Source organism: Marmota monax, unplaced genomic scaffold (assembly GCF_021218885.2).
Source record: "Marmota monax isolate L192 unplaced genomic scaffold, Marmota_monax_Labrador192_F-V1.1 WCK01_AAM20220418_F8-fsc00008, whole genome shotgun sequence".
NCBI classification, from domain to species: Eukaryota; Metazoa; Chordata; class Mammalia; order Rodentia; family Sciuridae; genus Marmota; species Marmota monax.
Genome location: NW_026694432.1, coordinates 8,528,442 through 8,552,203, shown reverse-complemented (window position 1 = coordinate 8,552,203; position 23,762 = coordinate 8,528,442). Strand labels below are relative to the sequence as shown.

At 52.4% G+C, this 23,762-nt stretch overlaps 1 protein-coding gene across 4 annotated transcripts in view; it reads right to left on the bottom strand.

Annotated features, from left to right (window-relative positions):
- Nucleotides 1-23,762, bottom strand: part of Hivep3 (HIVEP zinc finger 3) — a 490,457-nt gene that overhangs the window by 39,334 nt on the left and 427,361 nt on the right. For all 4 annotated transcript variants that reach the window (XM_046468682.2, XM_046468680.2, XM_046468681.2 and 1 more), the window contains 2 exons: nucleotides 13,701-19,290; nucleotides 9,916-10,061 (listed from right to left, as the gene is read on the bottom strand). In XM_046468682.2, the coding sequence (XP_046324638.1) occupies nucleotides 9,916-10,061; nucleotides 13,701-18,758 (5,204 nt within the window). In that variant the 5' untranslated portion in view covers nucleotides 18,759-19,290. The remainder of the gene's footprint in view (nucleotides 1-9,915; nucleotides 10,062-13,700; nucleotides 19,291-23,762) is intronic.

Here is a 23,762-nt window from a genome sequence, read left to right as displayed (position 1 = left end):
TCCCAGAAGCTCATGAGAGAGAGGAGAAAGAAAGATAGGGGAGAGGAAATCATCAAAGAAACAATTCAAGAAAACTTCTTCAAGCACAAGTCCCAGGTCACCAGACTTCATGGTGAGAATGGACCCACCCCAAGATCCATTCCACAGTCTAGGGATGAAAAGAAGACCCCAAGACAGCCACAGAGGGTAAAACAGGAACCAGAATTGATCTGGAAGTTTCCTGGAGCCTTCCAGAGGGCAACAGAGCAACGTATTCACAAAACTGAAGGAAAATGACTCATTTACAGCCAAGAACTCTACATTTCAATCAATTGCACAAGAGCAGAAAGACATTTCCATCATTTCCAGACCTAGTAGTGTCAAGAAATTTAACTCCTCACTCACCCTCTCTGAAGAAGACCCTGCCAAATGATTCACTTCTTAAACTCAGTACCTGTGTAACTTAGATAAAAATGAAAACTGAAAGAGGGAGTGTGTGTGAATGCCACCATCCTCCATGAGGCTGCTTCTCCCACCAGAGAGGCAGGGAGAAGATATCTTGCTCTTGGGAGCTCAGCCTGAGTCCCCAGGATAGGAGCCGTGGCTGGGATTTAGATGCTGTGCAGACCCAAAGGATGCTAAGCTCTGCAGTGGGTATGAGGCCACCGTGTGCTGCCATGGACCAATCCAGGAATCACAGTGCTGCCTGTAAGAGAACGATTCTCCTTGAAATTTTAACAGGATGTGGTGATGTCTCCCCTGCGAGGCCACAGGGATTGCAGGGTCTCTGGCCCCAGCATGCTTGCACAGTCTGTCTGGCCATCAACCCATCTTGTCTTTTCCATTTCCCTTTTCACATTTTCTTTTTTTTTTTCTTCCATCCATGGCTTGCCTTTCATAAGGACACAATCTGCTGTCTCCGAGGCCTGGCATGAGTCCTCTGGGAGGGCCTTGGAGTACTCAGAGGGAAGGTGGCCATCCAGTAGAGTCAATCTAACTAGACTGAAGACAGTTTAACTAGTTAGATTAACCTCCTGAGATCTTTACTTTGGAGATTGTCTTTTGGAGATAATCTTTACAAAGGAATAACTTTTCCAAGAATTTATGTTGTTTCCTGTGGACAAAAATTTCCTGCTTGCTTTCAAAACAGCCATTCACTCATCTGTTGTTGGTGAAGACCTTGAGCCCACTGGTGGCCTGGGAGGTGAAGAGGCCTGGGCCAAGGCAGAGAGAAACCTTTTGTTTCCTACCCACGGAGCGCTGGTTCTGCTGGCATTGCCACCAGTGTCTTCCTTTTTGTCTGTCACTACCAGAGAAGTGGCCTGTCCTCACCATCACTGTGGACCAGCCCCCACACTTGCTCCTTGTCTCCCCAGCATCATCGCCTGCCCTTAGCTGTCAATCATTCCTAGCAGCATGCGCACGTTTGTGCACATGCACACCCCCCCCCCCCCACACACACACACAAAGATCTATCAGTTTGAACACCCACATGCTCAGCCTCACACTCCCTCCAGGTACCACCTCCCCCATCTCTGCTGCTTCCCTTCATAGTCAGCCTCTGGGGACAGGGGTTTTCACATACCACCTCCATTCTTCCTTTTGGCCTATGCCATAGGGAGTTCTTCACCATGGAAACAGCCTCCATCGAGGTCACCACAGACGTTTGCCTGTCCCCACCATCCTGGGCCTCTCGGTAGCATGTGGCACAGTCAAGAGTCTCTTCCTTCTTGTATGCTCAGCACTCAGCTCTAGCGGAGCCTCCTGTCTCCCTACTATCCTTCAGTCTCTGTGCTGCTGCATCTTGTCTTACCCTCTGAATGCTGTTGCCCCCGGATTCAGTCCCAGATGCCCTTTTCTCTTCTCCATCTTCCCACGTGATTCCATCTACTGCCAGAGGCCTAGACCACATCTGTGTATTGACAACTCTCAAGTGTGTATTTCCAGCCCTGAACTCTGAGTGTCTGCTCACGGCCGATTGCCAAGTGCCTCCCTGCTCTCCCCTCCCCCAGCCTGCTCCTCCTGCTCCTCTCCCACCCGCTTCCATCTGCCAGCAATTCCTCAAGCCAGAAGCCCGGCAGTCACTCTGATTCCCACCCTCAACCTCCTCAGGAGTCCTACAGCCCTGTCCCCTTCTTCACTGCCACCGCCTCACTAGGCTAGGGAATATCTAACAATATTATCAATAATGGCTAATAATAATAATCCAATACTAATAGTCTCACCTAGACTCTCATATCCTGCCTTCCCTTCAGCCCAATAACCCCATCCTCTTCCAAAAGTCCAGGCCATACTCCCTAGGAGGGACGGAATGACAGGATTTGGGGGCATCAGGAAAGAGAGGACAAACCCAGTGTGGCCCATGGAATGGGGGTTGGACAATTTTCTCCCCAGCCCCCTCGAGCCATGCTCAGAAGTACACATCTATACCTCTAGGGAGAAGCCTGAAGATGATCAGAGATCAAGGCCCTGGATCTCAGGAAGAAGGCAGGGCCCTGACCGCCAACAGCCTCGACTCTCCAGAGGGAAGAACACCCCGTCCATCCAGAGCAGGCCCAGGACCAATCCTCTCTGGCCCCTAGAACACACAGGGCTCTGCTCAGAGCAGGCCCTGGCCTGGGAGCTGGCAGCACAGGAGGAAGCAGCCCCTCGCATTTCCTTTTTACATCTAATACCTTCAGGACAGAGTGATCAGCAAGTAAGAGGCCATGGCTTCCACCCCCAGACACCTGCCTCTAGTGGAGGCCACCTGACTTCACCCTCCTCAGGCTGAGGTGACCTCAAGCTGATGCACTGTCCCTGCCTGGCTTGGTTTGGCCAACTGTGTCCTTGCTCCTTCCTGAGATCCGGAGCTGTCAGATCCCCAAAGCTCTGAGTTCAGGGAACTTCCCTTCACCTGAGGCCTCAGAGAATCCTGACCATGCAGCAGAAGAGTCCTTCCTGCAATAAGCACTCTCCAGCACTGCCCAGCAGGATCCTCAGCACTGCGGATTCAGCATGAACCAACGCAGTCCCTGCTGTCTCACAGAGCTCACAGTCTAGTGAAGGAGGCAGAAATATACTTACAAATATATGTATAATATATGGAGAAAAATACAGAAGGGAAGGGGATAAGAAATGCCAAAGGAGGGTAGGAACTCAGGGTTGATTGAGGGAAGTGAGGGGGCCATGACACTCTGGAAAAAGTGCCCCAGGCAAAGGGCACAGCGAGTGCAAGGCCTGAGGCAGGAGCATGTCTCACAAAGAGCCCAGAGACCCTGGCTGGACTACGGGGCAGGGGCAGAGCAGCAGGCAAGGTCAGGGAGGAGCTGGACCAGCACAGGCCACGCGAGGGTTTCAGAGGTGCCGAGCGGAGCCACCTTTAACAGAATCGCTGGCTGTGGGTAGAGACAGGAAGAAGAGCAGGAGGGAACAGGACACCCTGATTAGCCAGAGACCAAACTGGAAGTGGCTTTCCTCAGAGTGGGGAGAAGCGGGCAGACTCTGGATCTGGGTTCAAGGACAAGTTGACAGGAATTTCTAATGGACATGAAACAGTGATTTGGGGCCCAAGCATCTTGAAAAATGAAATCTCCTGAACAGAATGCTCACCATCTTTCTCTTTGTCAAAAGATGCCTCTTTCCCCCTTTGACCACTTGAAAGTCTTCAAAGAGACACTCAGTAAGTGAATGTTGCTTTCACCTAGTCTGTGCACCTATTGTATGCATTTCATATTCTACATCACCAAACTCCAGGGTCACAGGTGTTGTACCAGTTTGGGTTTTATTGTGGGTAACCTGACAGGTTTGTGCCTATCCCTAAGTCTCCAACTTATTCCTACTTATGTAATCCAAAGTCGGATCAATTCACTTCCCAAGTAAAAAAGGCAATACATATCTCCCCAAACACATTCAACATCCTTTTAACTCTGGCATTCCCAGTGAGAGGGGCCGAGGCACAAGGCATCTAGGCTGGTATGCTTCTGGATTCCAAAAGCTGAGGAGGAATGTTATTTATGAAAGATTATTAAGAAATTAAATAATCTTCATTAAAATGATTCTCTACAAACTACTGTTTCACAAAGCACGCATGCACACACACATGTGCTTTTTAAAATATAGATATATCATAAAACAATGCGTGTTAAGAACACTGCATGACTCTCAAGGTTTGAATAAAACATGAATGCAGCTACTAGAAATATAAATAAATGAGATGGACATATGTGTCTATTAATAACGCAATCCCTGCAGATGGAACAATAACAAAGTAAGTGGACTTTGACAATGACTTCTGCGATGAATGTTGGAGTCCAGAGTCACAGCTGTTCTGGAGCATCCATTGTGCTGGGGACTAAGGATGGGTTCACTCGATGTCCAGATGGACTGTCGTGAGAATTGCGGGATATGACACGGAGCTCTGGGGAGGACTCCAGGAGGTATACACATGGCAGTTCTAAGCCTAGAGATGGGGGAAGATCATATTGGGAGGGAGTTTGGAGGAAAGGGGAGCCCAGGGCTGAGCTCTGCGGGGCCCTAATGCGTATAGATCAGGAGATGATGGGACTTACCAAAGCTGACAAGAAAGTGAAATCAGCCAAGGAAGAGGAAGATTAAGTGTCTAAAAGCAAGGTGGACAAAGTGCTACCAGGAGAAGGGAGGGGTCACTGTGCCCAGTGCTGCCACTAGGTCATGAAGGAACAGAACGAGTGATCACTGTCCTCTGCAAGGTGAAGGTCACCATTGATCTTGAGAAGAGCATCTTGGAGGAGGAAGAGGCTTCGGGTCCACAGCAGTGGGATTGCATGGGGTGGGAGGAGAGGTGAGGGAACCACACAGCCAGCTCCTTCTGGAGTTCTTTAAAGGGAGTAGAAAGAGTGGATGATCTAGGTCCTGCAGTCAGGAGTTTTTAAGGTGGAGACCTTAAGTTTGAGTGTGCTAATCTGCATGGAGCAAGGTCCTGGGGTGAGGAGCGAGGGCACCCAGCATCCACACTCTTCCCCAAGTGCTACAGCTGGGATCTGTGGCTAGCAGGGCCTGGCATGGATTTGTCCTCCTAAAGGCCTGATGGTAAGGGGAAGCCCTGGGCAACCCCACACCAAACCTCACTGGCCCAGCTGACCACTGGGCTTTTGTGCCACTGTCCCATGTTCCAGCTCTAAGCTGAGGCTGGGCTGCCCATCTAAGCCCGAGCCATCTGCCCATGGCCATACTGAATATCCCCACTTGGCTGGGCCTGGCCTCCCTGAATCTCGCCATCTGAGCTCACCCCCATCTTTAGACTTAGACCCCCACCCACAATGGGCTGGGATGGCCACTTTGGGTAGCTGGGGAGTTCCTATGGGTTCCAGTGCTGCTGCTTCTACACCAGCCCACTGGGCTGAGTTCCCGGCAAGGGAACTTGAGTTAGGACAATATATCCATTTCCCTCAAGGAACAAAATAACTTTGTATGTGTGAAAACACTGCTTAACAGAAAGCCCTTCTACACACCCAAGGCAGATGCACGGTGTGGGTGAGAGCTGACACATTTCTGACTGGTACTCCCAGAAGTCTGCAGGAAAATGCAGGTTTTGTTCAGATATGGAGATGACAGGGAATGCAGAGAGAGGACCATGTGCCAGGAAGTCAGGGCCATAGGGAGGGGTCAACGTGTACTGTGTGCCAAGCATTTCCCTAGGATCCAAGTTGAGAAGGGACTCAGGAGAGACAGGATTTTAGCACCAGCTCTGATAGAAGTGATTCAAAGGACTACGGAATGTGGAGAGGTCTGAGAGTTTCACTAGAGAAGGGGGCTAGTGCCAGCCTCTGAAGGCTGGATGGATTTGGCAATGGGAAGGGCCCAATAGACAGCAGGAAATGGGAGGCCAGAGCAGTGGCAGAGGAAGGGAACAGACCATGCTGAGGGCCTGACTACTTTATGTAGACCCCAGAATCTGGGAACTAATTGGGAAGGAGAGGAGAAGGTGTCCAAGATGACACTAAGGTTTAGAGGGCGAAGGGCTGGGCTTGTCATCTGGTGTCTGGATGTGGAAGGGGATGCTGTGGTGGGAAGTAGAGGGCTTGTTAGTCACATGCTGAGTTCAAGATGCTGTGGGTCTCCCAGGCAGAGAGGCATCCAAAGCAGGGGCCTGTAGTTCAGGAGCGAGGTCCTTGGCACAGTGATGAGTTTTGGAGCCAAGGAAGTAAATGCCATCAGCAAGGGAGAACACTCAAGGCAAGAAGAATGAGCCACACTGGTCAGGACCCTGGGCCACCACCACACAGACTGCTCACCTCTCCACCTGTCTGAATCTTACTACCCTTCCTGGGAGACCCTCTCCAGCTGGCTACTCAAGTCCCCAGGGAACCCTTTCTGCTATAAGCTTCTCAGTCCTGACTGGTCCCACTTGGGTCCTGTGATGCCACCTTTGTGGAGTCCCATGCACTTTGAGGACAGGATGACAGTTTGCTGCTGTTTGGGTCACTGTATCTTCTGGCCCAGAACACTACAGAGCACTGATTAAATAGATGCTCCACAATGAATTGACTATTGATCAACTGTTAGACTGGAGATGAAGGAAAAGAGTCAGGAGCTCTATTTCACCAGGTGACACACTCTGACTTGTCATGATGTGACAAGAAGGCCCTTGCCAGATCCCAAGCAGATGCTGGTGCCATGCTCTTGCCAACCAGAACCATGGCTCAATAAAACTCTACTTTTGCCAGGTGCAGTGGCCCACACTTATAATCCCAGCAGCTTGGGAAGCTGAGGCAGGAGGATCGTGAGTTCAAAGCCAGCCTCAGCAAAAGCGAGGTGCTAAGCAACTCAGTGAGACCCTGTCTCCAAATAAAATACAAAATAGGGCTGGGATGTGGCTCAGTGGTCGAGTTGCCCCTGAGTTCAATCCCAACCAAACCAAAACAACAAAACAAAGCTCTACTTTTAACAAATCACTCCTCTCAGAAAATAGACTTCGACACCCACCCAGTGCCATGTCTGCCTGGACCACGGGAGGCCTGGAATTCTCCCTAGCAGAGCACTCTGCCCCCAAGCGTCCCATGAACCCTTCCCAATAAAGAGTGGCTTCTGAACACAAATCTTTTCCCAAAGAGAAAACCAGGGCCAGGACAGAGGTGTAGAGACAGGGCACAATTCAAAGCAGCAGATCATCACTAAGAAATCAGAACAAAGTAAGGCGAGTGTGATGGACGCGGGTCTGGCTTATTGACTCACCATCATGACCAGACCTCTCTGCCTCCATGTGGACACAGCTCAAAAAGCTACGCTGAGTGAAACGGACAGGCTGCAGACACATGAGAAACGGGCAGGAGTCACTGCCAGGGTTACCTACCAGTGATTTCAGGTCCTTCCAAGGACAAGTGTAGTCATACTTCTGACTCCCAAGAATGGAGAGGAGGCCCCGTGATTCGCTCTGGCCAACGGACCTGGGCAGAAGCCCCTGGGCGGAAGCTCTAGGAGCCAGGCCCAGTACACTGCTCTTTCCTTCTTATTCTCTTGGGCTCCACTGGCCCAAATCCCCTGTGGACCCAGTGAACAAGCCCCACTGCAGACTCTGCTCCATGAACCGGAGTGAAAAATAGGTGCTTGTTGTGTTAAAGGAAAGAAAGAAAAATAAGTAGGAGGAACTGAGTCTAGGGCAAAACCCCGGGGTGGCTGTAGAAGGATGCATTCAGCTTTCTGGGGTGGGGGCAGCCTTGGTGTCTTGGGAGGGACGTGGTCACGTGATTGGTTGAATGGATAAGGTGTCACAGGTGCCTTCTGGTAACAACCCAAAGTGCCTTCCTTTTCTCCCAAACATTTGTAACTACTCCTGGGGATGGTGACAACTGCTCAAGGAGAACCAGAAAGGAAGAGGATCGCCAGAAGTGAGGGTGGGACTCAGGGGACAGCGGGGACTCAGGTGGGACAGCTTGGCTCGGGAGAGAGAAGGACTTGATGGGAGACACCACATAAACCCATGTGCCCAGATCAGCTGTGACAAGTTGGAGGAGTGGGGTTGAGAGTTCCCACAGCCGACGAGGCAGAGTGAGGTCGCCCTGGATGGAGATGAAGAGCGCCGTACGCTGTGGTGAAGCACACCCACGTGCCCCTCCTGCGCTCCTGTGAAGGGTACCCTCTCCCACTGGCCCCAAGGGTCCTAAGGCAGGTACCACAGGTATGTTATTGTCCCCTTCACAGATAAGGTCACTGGGAATTGGAGAGGTGGCGAGCGGGATGGTCTGAGGCTAGACAGAGGCAGGTGGGACCGCTGTTCGGGGCAGGGGTGACAAACCTCAAAAGACAGGGAGATTTTGGAACAGCAAGTGGGGTGCAGTGTCAACCTACATGTGACATGGAGGAGGGGAACACTGCCTGGGCTGCAAGAAGAGAAGGGACTTGGGGATGACTTTCAGCCAAAGGCAGTGATGTCCAGGAGGTAGCTGGACAGGGAGAGGCTCCCAACAGCTGCCTGTCCAGAGGCTGGGCCTTCTCCAGGGATACAGGAAGCAGGGGGTGGCTCGGTGACCCAGGACTCAGGTCTGGAGGTGCCTGCCTCTTAGTACATACAGAATACCTTGAAGAAGCAGGATCTCTGTCCACCAGCAAACACTGCACTGCCCCCCAGAGCCCCAGAGCCAGTCCTTCAACCAGGAGGGAAGAGGGCACGTTCCTAGGACCAGATGCATAAATCAATCCTGGGATCCGGTCCCGGTGCCCTTGGGAGGACCCAGTGTATGAGAACACAGAGACACACGAGGGCGCTCTAACCAAACGGCAGGAGCAGAAAACAGTTGTCCCTAGTCGGAAGGGTCAGCACTGGGAAACACCCAGTGTTCCTGGATGGAGCCACTCCTGGCTTGGGGACAGCATGCTGCGGGCATGTTTGTCATCTCTGCCTCCTGCCCCACCGCTCTGGTAACCAATCATCAGTCCCAAGGACCCCTCAGGCTACAAGAAGATGCCTATGTGTGGCCTTGGGGAGGGTGGCAGTCTGTGCTCCTCTCCACCAACCTTCTAGGGGACTCCTGTGCCCCCTACTTTGACCTGGTGAGTTAGGCACTTGCAGGTGCTAGAGAGTCAGAGCCAGTGACAGTCCTGTTGGCCAAGGCCTGGGGACCAACCCCCGGGGAGGGCAGTTTTCCTCCTCACTGTTGTCCCTCAGGACTGTGTAGGGCTGGGGGCCAACCTGATCACACCAGGGACACAGACACAGGACCCGGAGACAGACACCACGGCACCTGCTCACAGACACCCACATCCGGGGGAGCAGACACGTGGCCACATAGAACACAGCCAGCACAAAACACTTGCACAGAGCACGTCTGAAGCAAGGCTCCCTTGTAGAGCCCAGAAGGTCCCCACAGTGGTGAATTCTGAAATGTGTAGAGCAGCAGGCTTCAAAGCCATGCACCAAAAGCCAATGACCAGAGATGACGTTCAAAACTCTCCAAACCAGAGCCCCAGGCCCTGGCGGTCAGAACGGGAGTGGGAGTAAAAGGCCAATGGGTGCAACAGCTCTCCGCCCTGCAGTTGGCCTTGTGCGCAGAGCCCAAATGCCCAGGGGGCAACTGGGCATGCGGAGGTGGGGTGGCCTGGGCAGGAGGCAGGTGACTTTTGGGGAACATACTGCAAGGGACTGAGATGGGAGCTGGGAGGCTCACTATCACCCCCGTGCAGGGGCTAGAAACCCGTCCAGGAGCTGAGGAAATATCAGGGCTGGAGAAAGACCCAGACCAGACCCCTCCAGATCCTCAGCAAACACCCAGCGTGGCTTGTGCCCACCAAGGCGCCCCCTGGTGTTCTCAGAGGCGAACTGCAAGTTCCATGACGGTGGCACCTGCACAAAGTCAGCGCAGGAATCTCAGGGCTCCTGTGGGCACCGCCCTGCAGTGAGACGCCCCGCCGCCTCCGCGCACAGGGGGCGCAGGCTCTTACTCCACAGGGAGCAGGCTGCAAACCGAGCGTGAGTCTTACCCTCCTTCGAAGATTTTGATCCTTGCCGGCTCCCCTCTCTTGGGGGCGGGAGCGTCCTCCTCCGGCTTCCCTCGCTTCTCCTCCTCCATCTCCACTCTAGCTAGCTCTTTCTGGCCTTCCGGGGAAGCCAGCGACGGGAGGTGCACCTGGCCCACCGCAGGGTGACAAAATCAGAGCTGGTTAAATTTTCCTTCTCAGTTGGGAGTGGCCTAATCCCTTGCGTGGCACCGACCCACACGCAGGTGGACTCCCCTAACTGCCCCTCCCTCCAGACGTGTGTTGTCAGCCCCATGCGACAGAATGAAGGCACCCACCCCAGAGAGGCCAGGTCTCCCACGCTGGGGCTCTGATTGGCCTTTCTGGTTAACCATCCCACAGAGCTGGGTTGCTTTGTGTCTCTTGTACTAGCTTGGGAGCTCCTGGGGACAGGTCCTTATCTTGTTATCCTCGATCATATCAGCACCCAAACCAGGGTTGGCCTCAGAGGAGACGCTTGAAGAATGTTGAACAAATAAATGAAGCCTCCACTCTACCCCAGGAGATTAACTGCTGCAGTTCTCACCAATAGATCAGAAAGCCAAGGTTATACAGCTAGTTAAAGGCAGAGCTGGGAGCAGAGCACAGGTCTCCTGATTCTAGGACCCCAGTCCTCCCAAGCTAGTGCTGGGAGCCAGGTGACACTGACCAACAGAAACCAACACCCGCTCCCTCCCTGCCAGTCAGACCTGAGAGGCTGAGCAGGCTCTGGGCTGTTGGTCTAAGGGAATCCATTCTCTTTGCAGAGTTATGGGCCTCAATGAGACCTAGTTCAGTGTGGAGGCTGGCATTGACCTCGCGTTTCCCAACAACTCCCATTATTTCAAGAATATGTTCTCTCTACCTGCCAGGGATGGCAGGGGGTGGGTTACCCCCTTGTGTAGGGAGCAACAGTGTTGTACTAGGGGTGAGGGCTGGTAGAACTGTGGAAAAAGGCACCCAGTTGGGAACCAGGGGATCTGAATTCCAGTACCAGATAGGCCATCACATGCTGAGTTACCCCAGGGTGGATTTGCTTCACTTCTCTGGGCCTCAGAGTCTGGGGAAAGGGGAAGTTGGATCATCTTAAAGATCCATTCTAGGACCAACTAATATAATTTAGTGACTCCATATAATCTTTTCAGATTGGAAGGTGATGACTGGATTAAGCTAGAGGAGGTTGGCTTGGGTGGCAACCTGAGCAGGGGACCAGGAATTCCTTTTAACTTTCAATGATAATGAGTAAGTACAATCAAAAACATTTACTGAGTGTCAATGTGCTAAGCACTGTTGTAAATACACTTTGTGTATTTTAACTCATTTAATTATCTCTACAGTTCTATGAGTTAATGATATTATTATCCATATTTTACAGATGAAGAAACCAAAGCACAGAAAGATTAAGTAACCCAGCCAAGGTCACACAGCTAGTAGATGGAGTAGTAGGCTTCAACTCTGGGCAATGTGGCACCTGCATCATTGTTCTTAACTTTTTTGTGATAGTGTTGTGGTTATAAAAATGACCCCAAAGGAGGAAGCTTGAGTTTCTTTGGGGCTTACAAACAGAAAAAAAAAATTGTATGACCAAACTCAAATGTAATACAGTATCCTAGATCCTCAAGAAAATGGTTAGGAAAAAATTCAAAATGCCATGCATGGTGGTGCACATGTAATACCAGCAGCTTGGGAGGCTGAGGCCTTGGAACCTCCTTGGGAGGATCAGGAATACAAAGCCAGTCTTAGCAATTTAGCAAGGTGCTTAGCAACTCAGTGAGACCCTGTCTCTAATAAAATATAATAAAAAGGTCTGGGATATGGCCCAGTGGTTAGGCACCCCTGGGTTCAATCCCCAGTACCAAAAAAAAAAAAAAAAAGCTTCAAAATGCTATGACAAACTAAAGGATGTTTTCAGAACTACTAACAGAGAGTGTAAGCCACAAGATGACAACTGTCAGCCTGGTGGAATAAAGGACTTCCCAAAGATGAATTGGGTTGTCCCATGAGGTGGTGAGTTCCCCATCACTGGAGCTATACAAGGAGAGGCCAGAGAGAGAAAGAGAGAGAGAGGCCTTGTAGCAAGGCCTCAACTTGTAGACTGTACAACTATTTTAATTGTGCATATTGGTGCACTTTGGTAGGAAACCTGCCTTTGAACCAAATAGCATATTCCAGGAAAAAGTTTGCAGGTTTTTGGCTCATTTTAGGAAACTAGTATTATAAACAACTGATAGCCAAATCCAGTTCAACCAGTTAGCACTTCATTTTTCTTATAAATACCCTATACAATCTACATAAGGGAACAGAGGCAGCGTGGATCATCTGAAAGGGCTTCAGAGTATGAATCAGGTTTGAATTCAGTCCCTGCCATTTACCACATGACCTTGTGCAAGTTATCCCACCTCTGTGCTTTGGTGCATTTATCTATAAAACGGTGATATTGCACACTAACTTTCAAGGTGGTTGTGAGGATAAAAGTAAAGTTTAGCATAGTACCTGGCACACAGTAGGTGCCCCCAAAATTATAGGTATAATTATAGCTGCATCTTGACAGCAGCTCTAGCTAGTAAGAGACAGCGAGAGCAAATCAGTCTGATGTTTATGGTAAAAGTGGAAATTTTGCTCAGAGATGTCTGTAGACTGACAAAGACATCTAGAAAATGAATTGGAAAACAGTTGTGAAGACTCTCCAGTTTAGATGAGGACAAACCCAATGCATAAAATCCATTCAGTGCAGGAGGAAGGCATGGACGTGTGGGAAGTTACAGATTATGCTTTTGCTCATCCATCTACAATAGGAGCTTATTTGGGGGAAATCCATGCCTGATTCAGTCAAAGCATCTGGTCAGAGGACACACTAGTGAACATCATTAAATTTGCAACAATATTTTAAGGGTCTCTTTCCTCAAAGAATTAAAAGAAGAAAAATAGACTCTTTGGAGACAGACAGGTCTGGGTTAATACTCCAGGTTTGCTAAACATTTGCCATGTGTTGTTGACCTCTCTCAGCCTTTGACCCTGGTTCTTTCATATGGAGTGTGGAGATGGCAATGCTGCCTCACAGGTGGAGGTGAGCTTTGACTGGATCCAAGGGTGTAGTACAGGGAGGTTGTTCAACAAGCAAGACCAAATTCTCATTTCACAAGTGCCAAGTTAGGACAACACATCAAATCCTCAGGCTAGCCTTTTTAAGGTTTGGAGGTGTCTTTTGTCTAATGCAAATTTGGAATTATTATATTTTAAACTTGCCAAAAGTGCAGGGGACCTGTTAACTTTATATAATTTCATAGCTTCTGATATACCTGCAGGTCAGAAGCAATGAGGGAGTAAATTGGAGCCCTTGACATCATGAATATGAAAAATATGAAAAGTCTAATAAGACAAGAGACAACTATGAGGTAAGTAAATGTTACAAAGTTCTGAAACTGCTAGGGGCTTTCCCATCAACCAAGTGTCCAACTCAGTCTTTTAGAATTATTTTTTTTCCTTGCTGAAATTGTGTCTTTGATTTTATAGTGGAAGCTCCAGGGGAAACAGGGTTGCTTTATAGCCAACTTTCGTGAAATGTGTCTATTCCAATCATGAACGGAACACACTGATAAAGAGACCCAATAAACATATTTCCTTATAAGGTGACCAGTCACAGCTGTCAGAGAGGAAATCTTCCCCCTCAGTTCTAGTTCTACACATGTAACCTGAAGACAATGTGGCTTTAAAAGCTCAACAAGGTCTTTAGCACTCAGTGGTGAAAAAAAGAACAATGCTGAACTTACCTCTGTCATGCGGGGCTTGCGGGAGCTGGATGGCACAAGCCTTCCTGCCTCAGGATGCGGAGCTGTGGCCATGGTGTATGTCTCTTTGCTCACCTTCTGCTTAGACCTCAGGAGGGACAAAGCAGCTTTAGTGGAAACCCCCGGAAGGTTGGGGTTGTACAAACTTATGCACCAACCAGCGTAAACAGAGGACCTCCTATCTGCATGCTGGATGTGATTTGGCTTAATGTAGTTTAAATAGCACCAACTGACATTAGTGGTCGTGTGGAGGCTGGGGAACTGCAGTACCTTCTTTGAGTCCGTACCTTCTTGTGACTTGGCAGGTCTGAGGGACGTTTCTGACAGAGGCAGAGAGCTGGGAGGAGCCAGGGGAGGGGGATCAGGTTGTTCCTTGGAATCTTCTTTCTTCACGCTCAGTGGGGGCAACCCTCTTCGATGAGCTCTCCCAGATGGCTGGGCATATTCCTTCAAAGCTTCTGAGCCTGGGGCTGTCCCATGGGACAATGTGGAGTGAGAGAGGGGAGGAATTTCCTTGGGGTCAGATGGGTCTGAGGACAGGCTGGCCAGTGTTTCTAGCTCCCTCCTGCCCTGGCCCTGGCTTCCTGGATGGGATTTCTCTGTCCTCTTCCCACCCTCAGTGCTGGTCAGCACAACACTGCATGGTTTTACCAGCTCAAGTTTTTCATCTGCTTTGGAAGCTTCCTCTTCCTTCACTCTTTTTTGCTGCTGGGTTTCCATGGTAAGTTCAAGGCTGCCAGCTGGTGAAAGGACACGTTTGCTTCCCCCCACTGTCGAGGAACTCCCCTCAAGGCTCAAGGCACCTTCTGATGACAGGGAAGTGCCTTTTCTTTCAGGTAATGTCACAGGCACTCTCAGGTATGGAGTCTGGAAACCTCTGCTTTGCTCTTCACTTAAGCCCGGCAGTCCAGGCCCAGCCTCATACACGTGTGCCCCACACGAGGCTGTCCCTTTGGATGAGGGCTCCTCACTCTTGGGAAGAGGTGCACTTGCTGAGCTGCCTTGAGACTGGGTGACCAAGATCTGAGAAAGGGTGGTGTACATTGCACTCCCATAGGACGGCGTGTTGGTCTGAATGCGGACGGGCACCACCAGGGACACCATGGTGTCTGGACAGGCGGGCAGGGCCAGCGGCAGGGCTGATGTGGGTGCCGAGGAACTGGCTGGGGGAGCTGCAGGGGGCAAGTGGATGTCACTGCTGTACCCTGTGCTGCAGGAGGGGCCAGGAGTTGCTGTCGCCAGTGGAGCTGGGCTGGTTTTGATCTGGGGCAGGTGGCTTTCCACATCAGGGAGCTGCAGTGCAAACTGGGATTGCAGAGGCAGGAAAAGCCCAGAAGAGAGTGCTGAGGAGGCCGGGTATGGCATGGGGAGGAAGGAAGGGGGCTGCCGGAAGGGAATGTCAGCTGGATGAGGCAAGAGCTGGGGGAGATGGAGTTGGCCTGGGTGCAGAACAGTAGGCTGGAGAGGAAGTGGTGGGGCTTGGAATAAGGACGGAGGGAGTGGAGGCATGGAGTATGGTGAGGAGAGGAGGCTGGACATGGCCTGGCTGGAGAAGAAGTCTGAAGACTGTCCTGGCTCATGCTGCAAGAGGTGCTGGAAAGAAAAAAGGGAGACAGGTGGGGGCAGATATGGTTTCTCCTGCAGGGGCAGCTGGGCCACGGGGTGGTGCAGCACCTGCAGTGCTTCCGTGAAGGGTGGAGTGGACCCCAGCGGGGGCCTGTCCTGCACCTGGCTCTTGCCTCCCGGGTGCCCACTGTGCAAGGTGGCCGCTGAGGAAATCTGGGGCAATGAGCTTTTGGTTGAAGGTTTGCCGGATGAGGACTGTGGGTCCTCACTCTCTTGTCTTCCCTTAGGGGTGGCCTCTGGCTCCATTTCCGGAGGCCTGCTCAGAGAGGCCTGCCTCACCAAAAAGCATTTTCTTCTCTCTGGCGGGGCCACCGGAGCCGGTGGAGCCACTGGGGCTGGTGCAGAAGGGCCTGTCAAGGACAAGCTGCCGTAATCAAATGATTTGCTGCGTGTCTCAGTCATGTGGGCAGAGTGGGAAATGTTGGGGCTCTGCTCCGAAGCCGACCTCCTCATCTCTCGGGCGTGTGGGTGGTGGCTGGGGACAGTCAGCATATGGGTGCCCAAGGGTTTGGAGCGAGGATCAGATGAGGGCCCAGGGGCCTCAGCTTTCCCGTGGTCATCCCTGTCGAACGAGGCTGAGCGGCTGGACCCACTCAGAGAGACACTGCTTTCCTGGCTCGGGCTGCGAGACAGAGGCGCAGATGACTCAAAGCTGGACTCCCCGGATGACTGGGCCATCTCGGCCAGGCGCAGTCTCTTCTTCTTGGGTGGCAGCTTCTCGGCTGGGAGCTGGGCCAGTGTCTGGCTGCGTTGGGGCCACTGGAACTCTTCTGTCTTCTCGGGTTCCTTAGGAGGTGGTTCGGGTTCTGTGTCAGGCAGGTCCGGCTCCTCGGTCACCAGGATCTCTGGAACCTGAATGTTGGGCTGGCGGACCAGCTTGGGTTGCAGGGAATGCGCTGGGCGTCCATGCGGGGCAGGTGGCGGGGACGAGAACTGGGCCAGAGATTTGTCTTCCCCTTCTGGGCCACTGGGCTGCTCGAGAGGGTCAGATTTCTCAAAGGAGCTGGTGTGCTGGATGACAGAAATTTCTTTGGACGTTGTTCTCCTCTCCTTCCCTGATTCTGAACTGGACCCTGGCTTGGGAGTCCGAGGCTGGAAGCCCGTGGGTCCCTCCAGTGAGGGCGCTGATTTACTTGGTTCTGCTGGTGACTTGGTGGACTCCAGGGGAAGGTTCCGAGCAGCATCAGACGGCCCGGGGCTGCCAAACTGACTTTTTGTTGACTCAAAGGTAGGCGGCTCTTCCTCATCCCCAAGACTCTTCTCCTTCCTCCTCTTCCTCAGTGGAGTGAGTTCCAAGGTGGCCCCCAGTTTATAATGCATCATCTGGGACCACGGCTCGTGTTCCAATTGACTCTTCTCGGCTTCGGAAGATGCGTGAGCACCTGCAGAGAGGGGCTTGGTGATCTGAAGCTCTGAGCAGTAGTACTTTTTATGGGCTTCGTAATTATCCCTTTTCTTGTACCGAGCACCACATATGGTACATTCATAGATGACCCCTTTTGTTTTCAAGCCCTTCTTGGTCTTTTTGGTGAGTTCACTTTCCTTGGGTTCTGGTTCGTCGGAGGGCTTGGAGGCTGCGTCTTTGCTACTTGGTCCAGCCTCCTCAGAGCTGTACTCGCTTCCCAGAGGAAGCTCGATGGCAGGCTGGCGCTTCAGCATCCGGGGGTGGGAGGTAAACACTGGGCTGCTGTGGCTCAGGGTATCAGAGTCGGTGATATGGTCGTCGAAGGAGTAGCTACCTCGGAAGGTGTGGTGGGGGGTACTGAGGGTGCAGGTGGCCGAAGGCATAGATTGGCTTCTCAGGAGAGGCACAGGGGGGGTGGTACTGGGTGGGTGCTGGAGGCTCAGCAGTGATTGTTCGGGCTTCGTCTTCTCACTGTGGGACGACAGGGGCTCCCGGTAGAGGCTGGACTTGGGGGACTCCATGCTGCTGCGCCTGGTCAGAGAGCTCCTCCTGGGCTTCACGCTGTCTATCTCGCTGGTGTCCACCACAGCCTCGTTGATGGTGATGAGCTTCGTGATGTGCTCGATCACCTGTGTCCGGGGCACAGACAAAGGTACCAGGCTGGGCTTGTCTTCAGTGGACAGGGGCAGGAGGGTCTGGGTGGAGGTGGCAGTCAGCATGGCGGTCCTCTGGCCAATCCGTCCGCACTTGCCGAAGATGATCTCCGCATAGGACTTGGCATTGGTGTTTGGGGGGCTGACCTGCTGTTCAGCGCTCTCGGAGCGGGAGAAGTACCCAGACTCAGTACTGCCTTTGCTTCCTGGGCTCAGAAATGCCTGCTCATCAATCACCTTCTTCCTCTCACTCAGGCGGAGGGCCAGCTTCTGCTTAATGGTGTGGGTGTCTTCCGGTTTATGGCTCAGGGGATGCTCAGATGAGGGTTCTGCAAAGGGAGTCGGGTCCTCCAGCGACGGTGCTGTGCTGGACTGGGACAGGGAGGAGCGTTCGTGGCTGGAACTGTGGCTTCCAGAGCTGTATAAGCTGCTGGAGAGGAGGGGGTGCTTAGGCCTGGGGGAGAGCTCTGTGGGGGGCCCAGACGTGGCGCCAGTTTCCTCTTCGGAGTCTGTGCTTTCTCCCTCGGTGGGCTCCTCAAATTCCTCCCCGGGGATCCTCTCCATCTCCAGCCCTGGCGGGTACATCTCACCGCCCACGCCCGAGGCCAGGCCCGCTTTGATGCGGTGGGCATGGGACTTCCTGTGCTTGTAGAGGTTGCTCTTGGTCTTGAAGGAGAAGCCACAGGGACCGCAGGGGTAGGGTCTCTCGCCCGTGTGTGAGCGGATGTGCTTCTGGAGCACGCTGGGCTTGGCGCAGGGCCGGCTGCAGTACTGGCAGATGTACTTGCCAGGCTTCTGGGGCTTTCTCTCCTTCTTGTGTGCCTCTTCTGTGGGCTTCAGGGACACCTGGGAGGGACGGGGCACAAAGACCTTGGGGATGCCAGGCAGGTCCTCAGGGGGGAGGATGGAAGCATGGGAAGGGAGGAGCTGGCTCTGCGGGTGGAGCCCAGGTGTCACGAAGGAGCTTGAGGGTCCAGGTCTCATGGGGTCAATGAGTTGCCACGTGGACCCCTCCAGGAGGTGCTCCGGCTTGCCCGGCGACATGAATGCTGGTGTCAGAGGGTGCTGCGGAAGCTGGGAGATGTGGACGGAGGCTTCGATGGACGGCCTCTTGGGGGGCTTCTGCTGTTGGCCCGTTTTCTCCTGAGAGCCTTCCCTAAGAACTGCCGAGGGGCCAGGGAAGGGCTGCGGGGCTAGGAGCTCCTGGGGGGCACTCTCTTGGGGGGCAGCTGTGCTGCTGCCTGGGTATGGGACGCTGGAGGAAACACTGGTCTGAACGGCCTCTCCTTTGGTCAGCCGCTTCCGGGGACTTCCCTCAGCCTTCTTGGTGCCCTTGATGCTTTGTTCAGGATCCATGACCTTCGCGGAGACCTCAGATGCTACTCAGGGAGGGTGGGGCAGGCTGCATTTACGAAGAATCCAAGTGTCCGGAGGAGGCGTCCAGCTTTGGCCACATTGGTCAAAAGCTGCAGAAGCCCACCCTGAGACGGCTTTGGGAGATTTTTTTGCAAGTGTCACTGGCTGCTAGTGGACTCAGAGCAGGTCATTGGGGCCCAAGCTACTCCTCTGGGTGAGGCATGGCCCTCTACTTGGCAGACAGAAAGCACACCAGCGCTTCCTGCCTGAATGTCTGTAGTGAAAACGTCACGAGGGATGTCAGTATTGCCATTGTGTTGTGCCGGTGGGCAGTGGCAAGTGGCCCCCACGAGTCCCCCGTGTGCTATGCGAATGGCTGAAGGTGGGAGACGTCTGTGTCCATGGCCCAGTCATCCCTGGTGCCAGCCCAAGAGATGCCACACTGGATGCTGGGGGCAGCTCCGTCCTGGCTTCTTCTCTCCTTTGTCCCGTGTTTGGTGATCGGTGGCCTCGGAGGAGAAGTCAAACTCTTCTACGGAACAAAAACGCACGCACAGAAACACACACACACAAAAGAGAAGACAGAGTTACTGTGGTGTGTCCCCATGGCCTGGGCCACTCAGACTCAGTGTCAAAACCCACGGAAGCCCCTCCAAGATCAGCCAGAGAACTACAGCCCAGCTCCACGTGCACAAGCGCTGCCCGTCTTCCCCTCACCCGCCTCTGCAGCTGATGCCAGTGTGCTGGTGACATGGTGGCTGTGTGGAGTCTCTGGGGCTGAAGGTAGGGCAGGTTCTGGGAATGGCAGGGCAGTCGGGGTCAGGAGGCCTGTCCTGCTTTGTGGACCCATTCTGAGTGAGCTGGAGCTCTCTAAGCCTCCACTGCCCAATCTATAAAACAGACAACAGCATTTCCTGCCCTACTGCACCCTGGGGATGCCGTGGGCCCAGCGAGGTCATGGACGTGGATGCTGTTGGATGAATTTTGGGCGGTGCTAGGCCTGGCACAGGAGGAAGTGCCCATGGGTTATTCAGGTGTAAGTTTCCCAAGAGGAGGATTATTCTCTTGTGAATCTTTCTTTCTAGCCCTAGATATGAAAGTGTCCACAAGAGAAAAAGAGAGAGACATCATTGCTTTTTATGCCCTTGAGAACCTACTCCCAGCCCTGTGCTTCAAGGAGAAGCCGCCAACTACTGCCCTAGCTCATGGGAACTCCCACTCCACACACCTGAGACCACCTGACTGATCCAAAGGATCCCCAGGAAGAGCATTTTGGAAGCTTCCTCCAGTTTTGGAGACTTTTCGTGCCCAGTCAGTCCCAGGGAAGCTCTGGAACTCATTAAGAATGAAGGCCTTTGCCAATTGCAGGGACAGAGTTGGTCTGATGGTCTGAGTGGACTCCCAAGTGAGAGCATCCTCCCAGGCCAGCCGAAAATCAGGCTGTCCAGGCTCCCTGGGTCCTGAGTGCATCTCAGGTCCCTTCTGACCAGGGCCACGGTTGGAATTTTGAAGCTGGAGGCCACTGTGAATCTGTCATGCTCAATCACATGACTTCCCAGTTGGGAACACTGAGGGCCATGAAAGTCCTATTTAAAGTCTGATGTTTCTAAGCAGCAAGTTGTCACAGCTGGAGTTGGTCCCCCGTCCCTCCTAGGTGCCTGTTCCCAGGGGAGCCCCTGGGTGGATGAGAAGTGTTTCTGTACTTTCTTCTGCTGTAAGCGTGTACTGCCCCGGGCAACCTGCCCTGGGCGACCTATGTCCTTGTCTTGCTTTTCATCTCCCATTTGCTGATACAGAAGTGAGACGTTCACTCCTGGCCCTTTCTGGAGTTGCTCAGATGAACAAGTCTCTAAGTCTCAGAGAGTTGTCTCTGAAATGGCAGGATTTCAGCCCCATGACAAGGTTAAGGAGGGCAGATGACTTGATCTTTTTAGTAAAAATTGTACCCTATAAATGTTCTCCTTTTTCATTCTGTCTTGGTTCTACAAAGAATTCAAGGTAACTATTACATCATATTTGTAGAAGAATGACAAACTGTAACAAAGATAAAAAATTAGAACTGAGAAAATGTAAATAAAGCAGGAAGTTAGGATTGGTGGGACAAAGAGAACACTAAGATACCAATCCTAAGGGTTCTATAGTTCAGCTATACATGAGCTCCCTGACAGCCAAGGGGAAAAGAGAGATGTGGTCCATTACAGAGTGCTTATAGCCAGAGGGGAACAATGATCTAGGTTCCTTACAGGAAGAAAAAGCTTGCTTGAAATGAAACTTTTCCATGTGGCACTTCAGTCAGGGGCAGTAATGATGCAGGAGATCATCTGTGTCTTCAGTGATGTCCCTCTAGCAAATGCAGTAATTGATCTTTGTTAATGGAAGATCACAATTCAGCAAAGGTTAGCAGCCAAATCCCTCCTCCGACCTAGGCAAAGAAAGCATTCTCCCAAAGCAGGCTGAGTGTGGGGGAGGCAGGGAAATCTTCTTTTACTAAGTCCCAGTCAACAGGGTGGCCATATAAGATGTCATCCAATCTGGGACCTGCTGATAACTATAGAGGGACCACAGGAATAAATGTTTATTGGAGAGGATGTTGGACTAGTGCAATCCCCTCACTTAGATGAAGAGACTGAGGGCTGAAGATGATAGGATTTGCCTTGAAAATCACAGATGGCAGAGCTGTACCATCCTGAGCCTCTGGAGCCCCCAGCCAGGCTCATCTCTCCTCCCTCAATTAATGACATTCCCTGGGGCTTCTGTGTGGCTGAGCACGGCAGGAAGTCAATGGCTCTCTGTTCTAGGGAAGCAGCAGCATGACCCTAGGGGACATCCCCGGGTTCACAGTGACGAGTGTCAGGGTGTCTAGAGTCTGAACAGCAGCACTGGCTTTTCAACTGACCTCACCGCATCTACTGGGTGGGAGAAGCTGGGTGCTCAGCTGAGGTGGGGCAACCCATGCCGATGGCATTACCCCACCTCACTTATCCAGGTCAAGGTGGGCAGAAGAGCTGAGCCATATAAATTCAGACGAGGTGGACCTCATGTACAGTTGTAGTCAGGTGGAGGGAGAGCTGCTCCCTGGGCTGGGCTGGGCCTCCAGGCCTGGCTGCACCTGTGTGTCCGTTGGGAGATGTGGGGAGGTCTCTGGGTTCTGTATGTGGGTGACAAAGGGCTGACTTTGCTTTTGTGTAAAGATCTCAAAGCACCCCAAACCCTGGCTAGTGGTAAGCCTGGCTTCTTCCGATGGATGGATGGATCCCGTGGCATGATGGGTGGTGACATGATCAGCTAGTGGGGGTCAGTTGGCCAAGAGGTCCTTACTTTGTCTGGTCCTGTGTTTGCCATTCACAAAGCCACATACTCTCCAGGGGCAAGAAGCCCCCAGTGGCTGGGGCTCCATATGATTTCCAGGGGCAGGGTGAATGAGGGAAGAGTCAGGTGACTACTGAGTCATCGGGTGACTCACTGGGCCAGCGGTGCCTACCTCGGGTCGGTATCAAGCCTACACTTGTGAGCTGGGCCTGGTGCTTCTCCATAAAGGGGTCTCCTTCTGGCAACTCTGGAAGAGGAGTCACAAAGGGGGGTCAGCACTGAGAATGCACAGTCACTGAGGGCTGTGGGCTGAGGCCCCTTCATTCTACAGACAGGGCACCTGGGATGTAGTGGGAATGACCGGCCCAGGGCCACACTGGTCCTCTTACCCCAGGGCCAGTGATCTCTGCCACTGTCCTCTACCATAGCATGACAAATGCAAGTCACTTGATACTCGGGGCCATGGGAAGGGCAGCGGGGGTGCAGGTGCAGCTGGAGAAACTGCAACACCGAAGGCCTTGGGGTGTGCTGCCCTTCAGATGCAGCCCAAGCGGGTGTTTACTACCTCTTTAACTCCTTCAGGAAGACCACTCTGTCACTGTGACCAAGACACCAAGAAAATGGGTCTTTCCTACTTTCTGAGATTCTGAGACTGAGTGTGAAATTTTAATATAAGCCTGAATGACAAAGAAAACTCTGCTTCTCCAGTGTCACCTATGAAAGATCACCTATAAAAGCCACCAGAGGGGCTGGGGTTGTGGCTCAGTGGTGGAGCGCTTGCCTCGCATGTGCAAGGGATTGGGTTCAAGCCTCAGCACCACATAAATATAAATAAACAACATGAAGGTATGTGTCTATCTACAACAACAACAACAAAAAAGCCACCAGAGATATGGGGTCAGAACCTCGAGGTTTCCCTTTCAGGCCAACAGGGGTCTGAACCCCAGTCCATAGAGAGGATGGATGTCCTTTGCTGATGATGTCAGAATGGCTACAGCGTCCACATTGCCTGCCACTGAGGCCACAGCCCCCAGAGAGCTGCAGCTTAGAAGACAGCTGATGACCATGAAGAGAACTTGAACTTCAACCACCAACTGGTTAACATACCAGGTCATTTCCAGAAGGTTCCAGAAGCTTCCATAGGCCTAGCCATTGGAACAGCCCAACAAGGAAGAGGGCAGGGCTTGCTAGGGCTGGAGCCACAAAGGCCTTGGGGGAGGAGCCAACAGACTCAAGGCAAGGCGGTCTATGTCCAAAGCCAAACGATAAATCACCTCCTGCAACCAGGCATTGGTACCACAGGACCAGAGCCCAGAGTAGACACCCTGGGGCTTGTAGGAGGTAGAGCTGGGAGCTGGGCTCTATCAGGAGGACAATGCCACCAGACCCGGCAGGAGACCAGCTGGACTGTGCCTCTGGCTCTAGGCTGAGGAGCTTGGGCCACTTGCCAAGTAAGATAAGGCTGTGCCAAGATGGGGACAGGGGCCCCATGCCCAGGTCACTGTTAGATCAATCTGACCCCAGAATGGTGGGTCTGAACAAAGTTCTTTAATTGTAATTTACTGACATATATACTTATCTCCCAAGATACCAAAATCTGTTCAAACATTTTACTGACAGTAATAAAGCATATTGATCTCAAAATGCCAGGAAAATGAATCTTCCTCCTAACTCTGACAACAGGGGACCCAGGGA